Here is a 17,624-nt window from a genome sequence, read left to right on the forward strand (position 1 = left end):
AAGTAAACGTGTTAAAATGCCAGTGAGGCGTTGCTAAAATGGAGCCGCTTCAGAACAGAAGGTCTGAGTTACCGCTTGTGAAGCTAACTGTCGGGCATCTTTTATAGCTTTCGCCTGTTAACGTCACGTAAAGTCATTAGCACTTTTTTTAATGCTAAATTTGCCAACGCTAGCCTGTTGCTAAAGTTGCCTTATTTTGCTACTTGTGTATTAACGGCGTGTGACGAAATTATCATCATTGCGTACTTTAAACTCAGTGACGGTATTTTGATATTTCCATTGTGACGACGGCTAACTTAACTAACGAGTGGTGCCGTCATACGGGTGCTCGCATAGGATAAGAAGGGAAGAGGTTAACGAATCAAAGAAAGACATCGCCGCCCACTACATTCCGGCACAACAGCCAGTGTAGAAAAATAGTACCCAAGTCTTTAAAAGCAGGAACATTTATTGACATTGTATCACTCCGCCCTCTTGCTCACTTTAGTGTGGACAGCTCTACCGTCACCTGTCGTCTCTGAGCTTCCCCTCTTTCTCCCCGTTGACCAGGTTATCTCACTCAAGACCATGGCTATGAGGAGCGAGGCCAGGGTGGAGGCGGAGGCAGAGGAGGAAGAAAACTTTGGGCCCCAGCCTCTGTGCAGACTGGAGGTGTGTCCTAAATGCAGCTGGGGGGGTCAACATCTTTACATACTTATTTATAACTCTGCAGCTATGACATTCACCTCCATTACGTAACCGTGTTTGTAAGTTCTGTTCTTATTCACACTCCAATCCGGAGGTTGGCTCCTGTTTGTACAGAGTCGATGTGATTGGCCCAGTTACGTGCTTGCTAACCCCGATTGGTCATTTCATTCGGACCTGGTCTGGACTAAATACAAAGGAGGCGGGAGCTCACAGACACATTTTTTTAAAGGAGCCCTTTAAAATAGATATTGTTGGTGATATGCAGTGGTCAAAATGAGCTATTTCAACTGAAATTATAATTCAATAACATTGCCTACTGTAGCTTTCACACTCGTCAACCAGATGCCAAATGTTTGCAGTTTTACAGTTCTTTCTCCCAGTGAATTAACGCTTGGCTGTCTTCTCGCCCGACGCCCCCACACACAGCAATGCGGAATCAGTGCCAGCGACATCAAGAAGCTGGAGGATGCAGGTTTCCACACCATCGAGGCGGTGGCCTACGCACCCAAGAAGGAGCTGCTCAACATCAAGGGCATCAGCGAGGCCAAAGCTGACAAAGTTCTAGTAAGAAACAGCACTTCTTATTGTTATCAGTGTCCCAGAGCGATTTCCTGAGTTCTGACTGATCTGTCCTGATGCAGTAGGGAAATGGATTTGTTTCAGCGAATAGTTCTCCTTTCTGTTCACTTCTTTTGCTTACAACAATAACATAATATCTTTTATTCATAAAGCACTTACCAAATCAGAGTTACAAAGTGCTTCACGTGGCAAGCAAAAAACACATAAAGCATAACAGAAAAACACAGCAAATACTATAATAAAAGTACTAAACGTTGCGCATAATAAAATGAAATAAAGATGGTGAAGCCCATAAACTGAATAAGAACTTGAATTATTCGATGACATCAGGGGAAGGGAATATGCGATAAAAGTGAGTCCAAAGCTTAGATTCAAAAGAAGCCACTGACTCAGCCTGCTGCATATCCTCGGGCATGGTGGTCCAAAAGGTCTGTCCCCCATAAGTCTTCAGCCGCCAGTCTGGAACACATAAAAGGCCCACGTGGGGAGGCGAGCCCTGGCATTAAAATGGTTAAATCCCCACTAAACGCCACATAAAATAGTAAACGACATATGTAGACGATGTGATTTTACAACTTTTACTGTTAAAAAAGACAAACATAACTTGATCGTCGGTGTCCTAGAGGTGAGGCCGACCTCTACTTTAGCTCTGGAGGAGCTCACTGGACCCGTTAAAACGACCGACGACCCAAAACTTTTAATTCTCAGCATGTAGGCTGCTAGCTCGGAGGTAGTCGGTCTTCGAAAACAATAACGCGCAGTTAGCGGAAGGGGAGGAGACTGGGGACTTATCCCAGCAGCCTACATCCGGTAAGCCAGACTACTTGTCGGCAGACATAAACAACGGCACAGATATCTCAGCCCAGCTCTTATTTCTTCTGCTCTGTTAGGTTTCTCTGCCGGGCCATGTGAAATGCCACCACATTTAGTTATTCTGTCGCAGCTGCCATGTTAATTTTTTGCTTTTATTTCCTCTCTCAGGCTGAAGCTGCCAAACTTGTGCCTATGGGTTTCACCACAGCTACCGAGTTCCACCAGAGGAGAGCGGAGATCATCCAGATCTCTACAGGCTCCAAGGAGCTTGACAAACTCCTGCAAGGTTCGTACGTCTCGTGTGTGTGTGTGTGTGTGTGTGTGTGTGTGTGTGTGTGTGTGTGTGTGTGTGTGTGTGTGTGTGTGTGTGTGTGTGTGTGTGTGTGTGTGTGTGTGTGTGTGTGTGTGTGTGTGTGTGTGTGTGTGTGTGTGTGTGTGTCAACCAGAACGCATCCTGGTCCTTTTCCGGGACACACACACTCACGATGTGAACTGCATATGACGTTTCTCGCTGTTTCTGCTACAGGCGGGATTGAGACAGGCTCCATCACAGAGATGTTTGGAGAGTTCCGGACAGGGAAGACCCAGCTGTGCCACACGCTCGCTGTCACCTGTCAGGTACAGTCCAGACTTCCCACCCTCAGGAGGGGTGTGTGTGTAATATGATCTACTGGCATTTGTTTGTAGTTTAGACTGTTGATAAAATGCGTCTTTGCGACAACACATGTACAGTATTAGTGCTGAGAATTCTAAAATGACCTGTTCCCGCACTGTCCTTTCCGTCCACAGCTGCCCATCGATCAGGGGGGCGGAGAAGGTAAAGCCATGTACATCGACACCGAGGGGACCTTCAGGCCGGAGAGACTCCTGGCTGTAGCTGAGAGGTGAGGCAGCACACTTCCTTTTTTTTTTTCCCCCCCGCATCAGTGTATTTCATATACAGCCGTTCTGTCTTCATATAGAAGCGCTTTTCATTGCACGTGACGCCTCTCTCTGCTGTCAGGTACGGGCTGGTCGGCAGCGATGTCCTGGACAACGTGGCCTACGCCCGAGCCTTCAACACAGACCACCAGACCCAGCTGCTGTACCAAGCGTCCGCCATGATGGCTGAGTCCAGGTCAGGCGGCGCTAAATGCGCTTAACCAGAGTCTTGACTTGTGCTTGACCTGCTGAGCAGAAACAATGATGTGAAATGGAAACGACTTAACACTGCGAGGGAGCAGGAAGGAAGTTTGGGTTACCACGGCATGCACATCTTTTTATTTATTTAACGTTTCCTACAAGATTGAATGTAAAATCATGGCCATGGCATAAGCAAGAGGGCAGCTAAAAATGAGCACACGCAAAAAAAAAGAAAGAATATAAACATACAAGAAAATGGCAAGGCAGCTTTATATGTATTATATTGGCAAGTCAAAGATCTTTAGAGGATTAAAAAGACTGCAAAACAATTCAGCTTTTTTTTTTGTCTATGTATTCCTGTTTCAGCATCTTGATTGTGTCCAATGTCATTTCAGTGTAAATATTCAGGATAATTGTGCAGGTGCAAAGTGTGTATCCCACACACACACACACACACACTCTCTCTCTCTCTCTCTCTCACTGTGTGGTCAGGTACGCTCTGCTGATAGTGGACAGCGCCACAGCTCTGTACCGAACCGACTACTCGGGCAGAGGCGAGCTGTCGGCCAGACAGGGACACCTAGGCCGCTTCCTCCGCATGCTGCTGAGGCTGGCGGACGAGGTAGGCGAGCTTGGAGCGGGTGCAGGTGTACTCTCTCGAAGGACACCCTGGTTGTGCGCTCTAATCTATCTGAGGTGTCTCTAACATAAGTGTTTTTCGTCCGCCTCCACCCTTTGTCGCCACAGTTTGGCGTCGCCGTGGTGATAACCAACCAGGTGGTAGCCCAGGTGGATGGGGCCGCCATGTTTTCCGCAGATCCCAAGAAACCAATCGGAGGCAACATCATGGCTCACGCCTCCACCACACGGTGAGCCGCGCAAGCGTGTTTATAGTCACCCTGACACGATGGCGTCTCTTTTTAATAGAACTCGAAAAGCACCCACTGGGCGCAGCTCGACGACACCGCGGGTCTCGCGGCTCTGAGACGACCCCACAATTTAAAACTGGTCTTGTCTTCGCAGTCTGTACCTGAGGAAAGGCAGAGGAGAGACGAGGATCTGCAAAATCTACGACTCGCCCTGCCTGCCAGAGGCTGAAGCCATGTTCGCCATCAACGCCGACGGAGTGGGCGATGCCAAGGACTGAGCAGGCAGCAGCATGGGGGGGGGGGGTGGGGCCGGAGGTGGTAGATGTTACTGTCCCACCTGCTGACTCATTCCTGGACTTTAAATGTGCACTCCCGCCTCCGACTGACGGCTGACCCAACAGACAAAGATCAGAGGGTTACAAGGATTTGGTTTGGTGCGGGAGATGGTCCTGGCTGCAGATCTGAGGGGGAGGGTGCAGCAGCAAGATGGAAGATGCACCCTAAACCCGGCACTCTTTCATACTGAAGCACGTTGCACTCAACTAACGACAATTTTCCTGCAATTACGACGTGGTGTCTCATAACTACAAGACGCTACGCCGTTCTGAGATACTACCTCATAAATTATACGATCGGTATCTCATAATTATGACAAAGTTGTCACAACATGACTGTGTCTTTGAGCCGACCGTCATTACGAACAAAATAACACCGAATGATCTAATAATTACGAGATACTCTGTCATAATTAAAGGCAAGGTGTCCAGTTGTCGTCTTTATTGAATGCAACGCGCCTCTGTTGTGTGGTCGAAACATTATTTTGTAGCGTTTCTGCTAACTTTTGTCTTCATGGAGGTGCTGCTGAGTGGTGTCCTGTTTTTTTTTTTGGGGGGGGGGGGGGTCTCTGACAGTGAAGGGTTTTTCCCAAGAACACTGTTTAAAACATTGATTTCGTGATTTTTTTCTGTTTGTCTTAACCACAGCCTTCTATATATACATATAAGCTGTGTAGCTCAATTAAATTAAGTTTTACTACTAAATCGACGCCGTCTCATTTGTTAGCATCGTCATTTTACCGTTGTTGCTTTTATGAACGGTCACAGTCGGGTTTGGATGTTTTTTTAAACACATTCAACAACAAAACTGCAAATACAAAAGATTTTAATTCAACGTTATCCATGTGTCAGTTAAGTGTACAACTTTTCTCAACTTGTTTTCTCAATATTCTGATCCCACAATCAACCATAAAAAACAACAAAAAAAGTAGGACATTAGGATGCTGTTCACAGTCGCAGCCAATCATAAGGGCTCCATGCACTTTGTCATTTTACTTGGATGGCTGCAAGGACTAAACTAAATCAAAACTGCATGTGGTCCAGTGCAGCTGATGGGGAGGGGGGGAGTTTAAGACAAAAGTGTTATCACTATATTTACTTTAATAGTTATTCATCTCCACTGAGCAAACATCCGCCAAAAAGGACCCAGCAGAACAGTGAGGGTCAAAGGGTGTGCAACACAAATGAGTACAACTCTCGAGTCCATGAAGAGGAGAAGTTCATTAGGTTTGTTTGTCCCGCTTTCCCTTAATGTTCTCTTAAAAAAAAAAAAAAAACGTCCCTGATCAACCTGGAGTGCCAGTTTCTGTTTCCATCAGTCCCATTTTTTTGCAGCGTGGTCCCCCCTGAACTACAGAACTCTTTGGTCCTATTAGTTGCCATGATGGAACCCACTGCTCTGAGGTTCTTCAGACTCACTCTAATCCCTCTCTTCCAAAAAAAACAAAATCCAACTATCAAATCACAAGAAAATAAAGAAATTAAAAAAAAATCTTGCCATGCAGTTTAATCAGTCCAAAAGGCAAACGAATGGTTAAAAAACATTAAAGATACCATATTCATTACAATATATATTACTCGGTGATACAGAAAATAAATATACGTCAATAAACTCCATATTATTGTTTCACAGTGACAGTATGACAAAGATGTCCACCGACGAAGGGGCCTGACTAGCCAATCGGATCCATCGGGCTGGGTGGCTCCACCAGCTGGATCTTGGTAGGGGAGGAGGGGGGGGAAAGTGTTCAAACTTTTCTGTCGGTTAAGACTAGAAGCTGAGCCTCCAGTTTAGAGGTTTCTTCATCCTTGCAAATAAAAGCAAAGAGGCAACAATGAAATTTTATTTTTTTTTTTTAAGTCAGTAAATTCATTACAACCCTCAATTCTCGACGCCATGACTGGAAATATAGAATATGGTGAATTGAGGCGTGCTCTTACGTCAGCGTGTGTGGGCGTCTTCAGAGCCAGCTCGGTCCAGTTCGCGGCCTCCGAGATGTTTCCCAGATCCTTGTGACACTGCGGGTCAACGAAACGATTGGACCATTAGTGTTTTAAAGTCCTCGCCATCGGCAGGATGAGCTAGAAAATACACCCTGGTGTGTTAGCTTTGGAAAAACTGTAGCCGTAGTCACTAATTAACCCTTTGAACCCTCTCCTGTACTGCTCAGGCATCAAACCAAAAACCCATTCAAGAAACCCATTGACTTCCAGACGAGGGAACCGGAAGTGTAAAAATGCTGACTCATTTCCAGGTTTTTGGACTCTGGATTTTTTACTTTTACTTTATGTTGAGTTCGGAACTACAGTTCCCATCATGCTTTGGGCCTTACGAACAGGAAATTGAAAAGCGACTGACTGTAGGTGTGGCGTCCAGTTTTTTATTAAATTTTTATAGCCTACATTTGTGTCCAGTCACAAATTTGAGATTATGAAAGTCATGCTGCCTGAGCTACTAGCAGTCCCTTTTTTCTGTAACCGTGGATACGGACAACAAATCACCTGGACTGCTGTTGATACTGAAAGAAATGCGTGAATCTGATGAGGTTTTCTTCTAAGTGGATTCTCTAAACATCAACCCCGGGGTGTCCCAGCCAGTCTGTGTTCAGAACTGACTGACTTATGACTCTCTTGTTCAAGTGGTCAAGGCTACACTGTTGCATTCAATAAATCAGACAATAAAAAAAACAGTTCCAAAATCTCTGAACACGGCTCATCACGGATCTCATGTGGCTGCAGTGCTTCTGGGAGCCACGTTCCCAGGGTGTACGTAAAGTCTTTCTCAGTCCATCGGATTGTTTACCTTTGCGATGTAAAGTCTCACCGCCTTGGAGAAACCGGGACTGAGTTCCTCCGCCTGGAGTTTTACACGATACACAAGAAGAAGAAGATTTAATATATGAAGCATTCTGTTTTACAATCACGGGTCCATACAGAAAATGAATACAAAAAGAAAAACATGCTAAAGAGGTTAACGCAAAACCAAGTTCACCCTGGGTTCATTTCTGTGGGGAAAGCAACAAGGAATATACAGCAGTCTCGTACTTTGAGGAAGTTCTCGAGGGCGTCGTGCAGCGTGGCGGTGGGGGGGCTCTGGTAGAGGGCCGCAGCCGCCTTCTTCTCCAGCCAGTCCAGACAGGCCATCTGCAGGGACACGCAAGGACACGAACGCAAATGTCTTGAATGAAGTACTTCGAGGCTGCCTGAAGTTCAGTGTTGAGGTGATAAAAGTCTCTCACCTCGTAGCACCATCTGCCGAGCAGGTAGAAACACATGGGGTCGTCGTCTCTGAGGGCGACTGCGCGGTCCAGGTGCTCCTGAGTGGAGGGAACAACTCAGGTCGTGCTGAACACCACTCTAAAAACATGTTGGCATGCACTGAGGGTGCCTGTGTTACCTTTAATATGTGGCTGCTCTTCAGTTTGCTATGCATGCTCTCGTGCTGGGAGCTCAGTCCAGTCAGCACAGCAAACCTGGAGCAAAAACACACATCAAAACACAAGCAAATGGTCACCGGCGGGGAGCGATGTCTATGCAGAGTTGAAACCACCACGTTGACTGTATGTAAAGATGGCCGACGCGTCCCCACTTCTTCCCACTGAACACAAAAGGGAAGCCAAACTCTCCCCGGATACGGGCGCTGCCATCTTGCGCTGGTGACGTCATTTGGAGCCAGAGTCTGCGCAGTGGTAATCGGGGAGAGGGGGTGGGGGGGGCAACCCCACCCGACCCAATCGCGAGCACACCGCAGTCAATCTCAGGTGTCAATCGTGACATCTCACCCCATTTTTTATAGCATCGAATAACTCGTTAAAACCAAACTTATCAGAAAAATTAACACTTTTTTTTAGTTTGGCCCATGTCCCAGCCGCTAACATGGGGCGGGCGGCTATACTGCAGCCAGCCACCAGGGGGAGGCGATCCGAGATGTTTTGGCTTCACTTTTTTTGGGGGGGGGGGGGGGGGGGGGAGCCGTCACGTCGCCCATCTTTACACACAGTCGGCAGTTGAAACCCAGAACATGGAGGTACAAGCTCGGGGTGTTTGTCGCGTTCACCGTCTCACCATTTGTGACACTCGGCATTCAGGCCGTTCCTCTTCAGGGCCAACTCCGCCTCCTCTCGGCCTGCAACACACAGCTCACAGTTCAGTGACAAAACCACAGGAGTCCTTTCAGAACACAGAGTCTCACATTTTACCATCCATTTGCACAAATTGAACAGAATTGGGTACGTCCCAAACTCCTAGGTTCCTTAAACTACCCTGCAGTGCAGGTTTCTGTTTTTTTGTTTTTCCACAATCTGAGAGAGGACACTGGGGTATATTTTGAAAGTGTGGAGGCTCTTCAGAAATACTTGAAATACTGGTGTCTTTTCCTCCAGCTGCCACTAGCTGTTACTAAAGAGCCACAGAATCTTAGATAGAATGCTAGATTACTTTAGCAAGGCCTTAGTAGTGGAGCACTGCAACTGTAACATATGACACTTGAATGTTACATTAAAAATTCATTTGAGCTTTAAATGGCTACTATGTCTAATAGAAATCAGTCAGTAACTTGACCTTGATTTGATAGTTGTAAGGTGTAGATATTTGTGTTATTTGCTGCCATTTTTAGATTTCATATTCAACTCTAGGCTACATTGTAGCCATGGTAACGAGTGGGTTTGACTGTTGATCTGCAAATTATTCATGTATAACCTAATCTGAGCGAGACAGTAACAATATTGACATCCAAAATATTTGTACTGCTCTATCTGTATTAGTGTTATTTTGGTGAGTACAATTCATTTTTATTGTGGCTTCTTTTGATTGGTTCATTCAACCTTTGTTTTACGTAGATTTAATACTCGGAAAAAAGAGTTGATATAATAATCATTATATAAGAGTGTGTGTGTGTGTGTCCATTACCTTGCTGCGCATAGGTCTTCTTCTTTTGTTTGTCCTCAGTGGACTCGTACATATCTCTGTAAGCCCGAGCCAGTCGCCATAGAAACTCCCTGCTGTCTCCATACTGCCAACACAGAATCGTCAGGGGAAAAAAACCCAAAAAACACCAGTCCAATTACTCAAGTATGCGTTACTGTAATCAGATTACTTTTCCTCACACCACACAGTCATGACATGTCATGTTAGAACTAAGATTAGTCATGTGAGCAGTGAGTCCTGTCCCTCACCTCTGCTCTGTTGTCCAGCAGCAGGCGGAAGCCCTCTGACTTTAAACTAGCGTCTCCTGTGTGGAGGATGTCACTCTGGGCCAGTAAGAGAGCCAGCTCCCCGCTGGGAACCTCAGTCACCAGCTGCAGCCTCCCCTCCTCGTCTTCTTCTTCTTCTTCCTCCTCCTCCTCCAGCTCCCTCTCCTCCACCTCGTCTTCCTGGGAGTCCTCCTGGCGGAGGGTGAGGACAGTGGCACAGCTCCTGTCCTCGTCTTCCTCAGACTCCTGCTCGGGCTCCCGCTCACCCTCCTCTCTGTCCGTGTCTCGGTCTGTGTAGTCCGACTCGGCGTAGGCCGTCGAGTACCTGGGACACACATGGAGGATCATCTGTTGTTTTATCAGAATCAGAAATACTTTATTGATCCCCGGGGGGAAATTGTACAGTACTGGTGCTCCCATTCAAGAGTAGAAAGTAGCATGAATTTAGAAATGAGTATGTACAAAAATAAGATAAAAAAAAAAATAAGATATAGAAAATAAAATATATACAGATTTACAATATTTAAGTGAAAAATAAAAGTAAAAAATATATACAATAACAATGTATATGTATGTATTGCTCTGTTGTGTATGTATATTGTACTCATGACATTTAAAGAATAAATAAGGAGGTATTTTTGGTGATTTATGATTACTTCTGCTTTACTTTTCAGTTTTCTGTACATTTAAAGGATACATTTAGTACATTTTAGCACATTTAATAAAGTTTATTCTTTGGTAGAAAATGTTTAGGACACAATTTCTGTCTGATTTTATGTCTCAAATCTACCGGCAGTCAGTCAGTCAGTCAGTCAGTCAGTCAGTTAGTTACGTAGCATTAGCCACACATAACACTGTTTACCCGTCTTTAACTGTCGTAGAGATTAATACGAATTAGCTGATTAAGCTTGTTGAGAAACCCATTAAAAATGCCCCCCAGCTGCATAAATCCTGGATCTCAGTTGGACCTGGTCCTGCACAATGTTAGATCACTGCTAGACTGGCGGGCCGCTACTCCAGGCTTTAGATTTTTAACAACACCAACCCATGACATACCCTCCTTCGCTGGTCTCTTCGAACGTGCTGGCCATGCCCTGGCTGGCAGTGAAGTAGATGGAGCTGGAGCTGGCGGAGTCAGTGCGCTCCCTGTGGACGACGTGGCGGCGCCGACGCACCCGCTGATTGTCCTCCACTCCTTTTCTGAATGTGGGGGGGCACACACACACACACACACACACACACACACGCTGAACACATTAAACGGCCACACAGCCGTACAAAAGAAGAGAGGAGTCCACAGCTTGACCACTCACTTGACATCCTGGATGATCTGCACAGCGATATCCTGGAGGCCGCCCCTCAGCTCAGCCACCTCGGTGCGCAGCGAGGCCACGCAGCTCAGCACCTGGTCCAGCTGGTTCCTGAACTCCAGCTGCTGCTCCGGGGACAGGCCCTGCACCACTGCCTCCACTGCTGCCAGAGCCTGCTGCTGGGCCTCCGCCTCTGGAGGAGGAGACAGGGAGACACGTGGGTTTGGACTTGTTTGTCAATATTGAACCCCTAGATGTACTCTGATCCCTAACCCTTCTCCCACCCTCCAGACGTGAACATCCATCCATCCATCAGTCTATTTTCCACTGCTTATCCACCGATTGGATCCACGCCTGGTCTCTCTCCCCCCTAGTTCGATGTGCCGGGAGTACCTTTACAGGGAGGCATCCGGGAGCACCCTAATGTGATGCCTGGACCACCTCAACTGGTTCTTGAAGATGTCTGAGCTCCTCATCTGTGGCCTCAGAGAAGTACCACTTTAACATGATGGTGGGGGAGTGGGGGGGGCAAACTGGTCACCAAGATTAGGGAGACTGCGCCCCCCCCCCCCCCCCCCAGGCCTCTGAGCTCACTGATCAGTCCTGAGTGGCCAGGCTCGGCCCCCAGAGGAGTGACATGAGGCTGCAACCTTGTGGGCCAACTACCTGCAACTTGCAAGGCGTACAGGGTGTCATGTGCATTGCTATGCATGTGGTAGGGGGGCAACGGCATGCTGACCCCAGGCCCATGGCTCTCATTTAACTATATCCAGTGTTTGAGTTTGAGGGGTGTTTTTTTTTTTTGTTTAACAACAGAGATAAGTCACCTACTCAAATGTTGCCATTGTCATAGTCTTCTGGCCAGTAAACAGGTGAAATCTTGCTCACAAAAATGGCAATTTTAAATCCTCAAAACAAACAAAAGTCTGTGGTCTGACTTCTGAACCCGTCAGCTGTGGTTGGCCCTCACTGCATTAAAAAAATACATATTTTATGACGTAAAAAGAAGAGAACTGTTCTTACATCCCACGAAAAGGGACTTTTGATATGGCTTGTTACGCAGTTGGAAACACGCATATCTCTCTCTCGCACACGCATCTTTTTTTTGACTAGCTGGCTTCAGTGCCAGCAGGGCAGAGCGGAGCCTCGCTCTTACTCACCCTGAGCATCCAGCGTCTCCCGCAGCAGCGCCGCTCCATCCGCCCCGTCGAACAGCCGGGCAGCTGGCTGGGCCTCCAGCATCACCCTCTGGGACTTTCTCCTGCTGATCTCTCTGTAAATTATGAAGGCAATCAAGCCCAAGCCGGCCGTGGCCCCGACAGCAAGCCCGATTAACCCGTTCCTTCCGAGCGGCGTGTTCATGTCTCCGCAGACGCAGGGTCGTTTATAACTAACGTTGGCGTAAATGTCAGCTACCTACGAATGTCACTTTCATACACCAACCATGACTGCCTGCAGCGACTCTCAGGACTCCAACGACATGACGTGAGCCTCTTCGCGTAAAGTACCTTAGTTCAGATAATAAGGTTGACACGCGCACTGCTAGCACGTTAGCCTAATGTCATTAGCCTTTCGCTGTCACAGCGTTCACTGGCTAATAACTGTGACGACTTTTAATAAGCTTGACGCTAATGTTAAAAAGGTCCGTTGGGACGTCACTATATATTCCGACGACGCGTTTTAAAGTAAAGTTGACGAGTCTGTTTACACCACACCAAGATGATGCTATGAAAATGTACGACACTACATCACATCAGCACCACCCGTGTATGTATCTACAAGCGCCACTTATGACCGTCAACGAGGCGAGCGCATGGGGAAACGACTTCCGGTTCCACATTACAAAATAAAATGTGTTTACAAGCGGGCGGCAACGTTTGAAAGCCTATTTCGCTTTCGTTCACTGGCTAATAACAGTGACGACTTTTAATAAGCTTGACGCTAATATTAAAAAGTTCCGTTGGGACGTCACTATATATTCCGACAACATGTTTAACAATAAAGTTGACAAGTCCGTTTACACCATATGGTGCCATGAAGATGTACAACGACACTACATCACATCAGCACCACCCGTGTATATATCTACAAGCGCCACTTACGGCCGTCAACGAGGCTAGCGCATCGGAAAACGACTTCCGGTTCCAAATTACAAAATAAAATGTGTTTACAAGCGGGCGGCAACGTTTTAAAAGCCCATTTCGCCAGGGATATAAAGGATATACAGAAAGTTGAGCATTATAAAAATACATATACTTATGAATGCCTAAATTATGAGATAGTTAGTCACAAATATTGGATAGTATGTTAAAATGATCAAAGTCAAAAGTGTTATTTACTAAATCCAAGGTAGGCCTATTATTAAGAGATATAGGTAACGTTAAAATGATGACATACTAAATCAAAAATTACCAAGTGAAAAGAAGGCAAATGTATTTATTTTGAATTATCAAATTACAATCATGAGATAACATGTCAAAGTTTCATTATTTTTCTACCTTCAGGGGCTCTATATGCTCCAGGTTATGTGTGCGGCAGCTACTTTTTGGTAATTTGATTACTTACAAAAAAAAAAACTAGAAATAGTAAGGGCTATAAGGTAGCTCCTGTCTTATAAAGGGACCCAGTGTCAAAATCAAGATTTAATACCCTTAATGTTGCTGTTGATATTGTGCATACATGGTGCATATTCTTAAACAAATCTATCTTAAGTCAAATCATCAAAAACCAACTGACAACCCTGGGTCCAGGTAGTATTGTTGAAGTACGTGCTGGGGGATTGTATATGTGTGGTGCCTCATTAAGGGGCCCACAACTCATTTTTCCTCCATGACCCCTCTAGTGGTTTAATCTGCCCCTGGGGGTGATTTTATGTTTATTTATTAATAGAAAGCCATATATTATAAAGTGCTTCACTGGATTACACTCTTCCTATGTAAGTTTCTCATATTAGCTGCCGGTTTATATCATCGAGTCAGAGCAGGTGAATGCATTGTCCGTCTCCAGAGGGTTGTGACCTGTGTCAAGTTGTCATACAGAGCAAGCAAAATAACTATTCAAGTCAAGTTTTCTTTGTCAAAATTAACCTCAGCCTCTCCTGTGCTCTATTCTGTCTTTCTCTTTCAGCATTGTTTTTCTATGATTTTTTTATTCATATTTTGAGAAGTTAGGTGGGGAAACCGGTACAACATGTTGGGAAGACTTCATCTCCCAAAATGCCTGGGAGTGGCTGGGAACCTCCGCTCTGTGAACCTGACCCAGATCTGCCAGAAAGACAATGGATGAAACTCTGTTTCTTTTTGCCGAAACTGAAGCATGCCAAGAATGTGTCCAATGGAGAGAACAATGCCATTCGCAACAAGAGGTGAAGTCAGCATGACAGACACCTGCAGGGAGGAAACAGAGAGGTCAGGAGGTGCAATGAAGCTGATCTGTGATCTGGCTCCGGCGTCGCTGTGTTTATGAATCTTCATGATTACTGTCCAGGTCTTTCAAGACTTAAAATCATGCTTCATTCATACAATTTAGAAGATGTTCCCTTTGTATGTAGTGTTTAATATGCTGAAATAATACTTAAAGACAGAAGGCAGAGAGTTTTTGAAATGCCAAACTGGGCAACCTGGAGTCATCTGATTTGGAAAACAATGGGAATGGCTGAACTTACAGAAAAAGGGAATCTGTGTGGTCTCTGTAACCTACAAAACTGAATTGAACTCTTTTGCTACTAATAAAATGAAAGCAATTTCGTATAGCAAGTACTCACCCAAGTTATTTTGCCCCATATAAAAGTGTAAAACATGGAGTGATATAAACATAATGTAATGCTGAAATTCAGCATACATCTGATTTAAACTCATGACTCATATCTCAAACTACTTAAACAATGTAACCTTCGGCTCTCTCTCCAAAATCACATTGTCTATATACGCATTTGTATGTTTGGTTTCTGCACAAGGCACACATTGTGATTGTATTAGATAAAGTGGAAGAAACCCTTTTGTCACTGTTAATTAAACGTTTCTGTTAGAAACAGGACTTTTTCTTGACAAGGGCAGGTGGCTCTGTTTCACCATTTAGGCTGAGGGAGAGACTAAAGCACTTATGCCTAAAAGCGCCCTGTTCGTCAGTAAATCAACTTCAGCGGGACAGATGTCATCAGTTCATTTCAAGAATGTTAACTTGAACCACTCCTCCTTATTACAAGGAGTAATTATCTTCAATACATGAATACACTCAGTAATGTCTGTCAGTGATATGTTAAAGAGCCGGAAAGCGAATAAAGAAGGGGATCATTAGCTCAGATATATATATTTTGAAATATATATTTTCCTACTTTTCTCCAGTGAAAATTGTTAATTGTGTAACCCCCCCCCCCATCTGATTCTGAAAAGATTCCCATTCCCCTGAACTTACACTCAATAAGACTGCAACAATGCCCGTCTGAGCCTCATGTGAAACATGACAAAAGGTGAGATGAACATGAATCCAAAAAAAACCACATTCCAGTTCATCATTTTTATGAAAGATGCCCACAAAAGTGACAGTGACAAGAAACACACACACACACACACACACACACACACACATATAACAAAGGTTTGTGAGTGAGAGGGATTTCAGCATGGGATATGCACGCAGTCAGACCAGTCCAGTGCATTAAGAGAAATGTAGGACTGGGTTTGGGCTGTTCCTCCACAGGAAGTGTGGATAAATCTGTACATATTTTATATTTTAAAAACAAATCTGGTTTTTATTGACAGTGCTTGTCTGCTGTGTGTTTCTGCACCTTTCTGTCTTTGCTGCTGCCCCCCCCCCCCATAAGAAATGAGAAACACTGCTTCTTCTCTTTATTTTTGTCACAATCATCATTTTGGTTCATGTATTATATAAGTTATTTATGGTATTTATTTAGCCTATACAGTGTTATATTTGTAGCTATGTGAAAGTATTCACTGAGCACATCCAGAGATGTAGTATTGCAGTATTGTAGTACAGGTCTAGGTCTCCATGTCATACATTGGCCTAAATGAACATTTAACTAAATATATAACAGTATGAACCACACAAGTAAAACAAAAAATTAAGATTTCATTTCCGGCCGGTTGTGTTCCCATCAGAGTGGGCCGCGGTCTATAGTTGGTGTCCGTCCTCCTGTGCTGTTTCCCCGCCCTCTCTCGTTTATAAATGAGCCGCCAAGCGGCACTCAGTCAGCGGGGTCAGCTCTCCCAGACGCTGCCGAACGGACGCAAACATGGCGGAGGAAGGCAGCGAGCAGCCGCGGTTCACCCGGTCCTGTCCTCTGGCGCCGAAGTAGTTGTGTAGTTGGCCACGGTCTCCGGGTTCACAGCGAAGGGACAGTTTCCTCTGACTCCACAAGAGAAACGACTGTGTGCGGGGAGGCGCGCGCGTGTGTGTGTGGAAATGAGCCATCACGCAACAGGTAGGAGAGACGTAGTGCCGCAGTGCACGCGAGCACCTTCTTCACCCACAGTGGCCGAAGTTGATCAATGTGGCGGTAACTTGTGTATTTCGCTCGTCTACTTTATAAGAAATGTTCCGTCTCGTGGCGCATTCGTCTTCATCACTTGCTTGCTCATCAGCCATGTAGTTAAAAAAAAAAAAAAAGGGAAAAAGGGAAAAAAGGCGGTGAGGAATTTGCTGGACCGGTTCCTCCAGCGGTCACATAGCAGGGAAATGTTGGGAGTTCTTGTCGGGCGTGTTTTCAGTCAAAATAATCACCCCTTTCCCCTCCTCTCAAACCTTTCCAGACGTCCAGGAGTCGGTGCAGGAGAGTGCCCCCTCCCCGCCGCTGCCCGCGGATCATGTGCTCTACTCCGGAGCCGTGCTGTTCCCTGGTAGCTATTAACCCCGTACCGCTCTTCCATGTCACGGTTCCCCGTGTGCACGGCCACAGCATTCAGTGGCAAGCTTGTCCGGGAACAGCTTATCTACGCCTGTACAGCCAGTGATGCTGATGATTGACAAGTGTCACTCGGCTAATTGAAGTTGTATTGAAGTGTTGGCAATGTGTCATGCTAAATATGGATACCAGATCAAATGGTTTGCCAAACCTGTCTTGCTAGGAACCCTGCAAATGTTTTTTAGCCAATTCATCTGTCTGTGCAGGTGCTTTCGACCAACATGGCTGCCCTCTGATCGTGTTCCCAGTGGACGGACAAGCCAGGCTCACCTCAGAGCTCAGCAAAGCAGAAGTGGTGGACTTCATAAAATACTTTCTGTGTCTGCACAAGTACGTGGACAGCTGGACAGGCTTATTTTGTGTGTGTGTGTGTGTGTTGTGTGTGTGGATGAGGTGCACTGATGATTTGGATCGTCCTCTCTTGACAGCAAGAAGCAGGAGAAGGAGAGCTTGGTGTCCGTGGTGGCTGACCTGAGGCACGCCTCGCCCCCTGCGACCAGGTTCATCGCTGAGACCCTGCTCCTGCTCGAGGTATTGGCCCACAGCATGTCTCCAGACGTTCTGTTCTGAAACTAGAGGTCCACCACGTGCAGAAAGTGGCGTGTGGCTCATGGATTTTTGAGAGGGGTTGGTTGTAGTGGGCCCCCAAGATGGTGCCAACATTCATAATCTAAAGAGTAATAATTGACCTTGTTTGCAGTTGGAGGCGTCAAACAGATGTCTAATTGTCTTAATGTATGTACATCCTATTGGCTGATCCGAAGCCCTGCCTCTTCTTCATCATCATCATCAGTGCG

General features: G+C 45.8%; 2 protein-coding genes across 2 annotated transcripts; one reads left to right on the forward strand and one right to left on the reverse strand.

The window, feature by feature from the left end:
• Positions 1-552: 552 nt before the first annotated feature.
• Positions 553-4,348, forward strand: rad51 (RAD51 recombinase). The gene is made up of 9 exons (XM_070925660.1): positions 553-651; positions 1,114-1,251; positions 2,248-2,365; positions 2,606-2,697; positions 2,869-2,963; positions 3,083-3,196; positions 3,694-3,823; positions 3,949-4,070; positions 4,225-4,348. The coding sequence occupies exons 1-9, from the start codon at positions 568-570 to the stop codon at positions 4,346-4,348; spliced, it is 1,017 nt and encodes a 338-aa protein (XP_070781761.1). The 5' UTR covers positions 553-567.
• Positions 4,349-5,235: 887 nt separating this feature from the next.
• Positions 5,236-12,457, reverse strand: rmdn3 (regulator of microtubule dynamics 3). The gene is made up of 12 exons (XM_070925840.1): positions 12,068-12,457; positions 10,911-11,100; positions 10,654-10,797; positions 9,580-9,922; positions 9,314-9,416; positions 8,471-8,531; positions 7,803-7,878; positions 7,645-7,722; positions 7,451-7,549; positions 7,209-7,262; positions 6,347-6,424; positions 5,236-6,213 (listed from the first exon to the last, which is right to left on the reverse strand). The coding sequence occupies exons 1-12, from the start codon at positions 12,267-12,269 to the stop codon at positions 6,154-6,156; spliced, it is 1,488 nt and encodes a 495-aa protein (XP_070781941.1). The 5' UTR covers positions 12,270-12,457; the 3' UTR covers positions 5,236-6,153.
• Between the last annotated feature and the right edge of the window lie 5,167 nt (positions 12,458-17,624).

The sequence above is a fragment of the Enoplosus armatus genome, chromosome 19 (assembly GCF_043641665.1).
Source record: "Enoplosus armatus isolate fEnoArm2 chromosome 19, fEnoArm2.hap1, whole genome shotgun sequence".
Classification (NCBI taxonomy): Eukaryota; Metazoa; Chordata; class Actinopteri; order Centrarchiformes; family Enoplosidae; genus Enoplosus; species Enoplosus armatus.

What these genes read in the sequence shown, in the direction of transcription:
- rad51 (XM_070925660.1), top strand. Translation starts at nt 568, where the DNA reads ATGGCTATGAGGAGCGAGGCCAGGGTGGAGGCGGAGGCAGAGGAGGAA. An exon ending in GCTTGACAAACTCCTGCAAG is followed by an intron (nt 2,366 to 2,605) that starts GTTCGTACGTCT and finishes TTTCTGCTACAG; the next exon opens with GCGGGATTGAGACAGGCTCC. An exon ending in GCCATGATGGCTGAGTCCAG is followed by an intron (nt 3,197 to 3,693) that starts GTCAGGCGGCGC and finishes CTGTGTGGTCAG; the next exon opens with GTACGCTCTGCTGATAGTGG.
- rmdn3 (XM_070925840.1), bottom strand. Translation starts at nt 12,269, where the DNA reads ATGAACACGCCGCTCGGAAGGAACGGGTTAATCGGGCTTGCTGTCGGG. An exon ending in GGAGACGCTGGATGCTCAGG is followed by an intron (nt 11,101 to 12,067) that starts GTGAGTAAGAGC and finishes CTCCTCCTCCAG; the next exon opens with AGGCGGAGGCCCAGCAGCAG. An exon ending in CCCTCGAGAACTTCCTCAAA is followed by an intron (nt 7,263 to 7,450) that starts GTACGAGACTGC and finishes GTAAAACTCCAG; the next exon opens with GCGGAGGAACTCAGTCCCGG.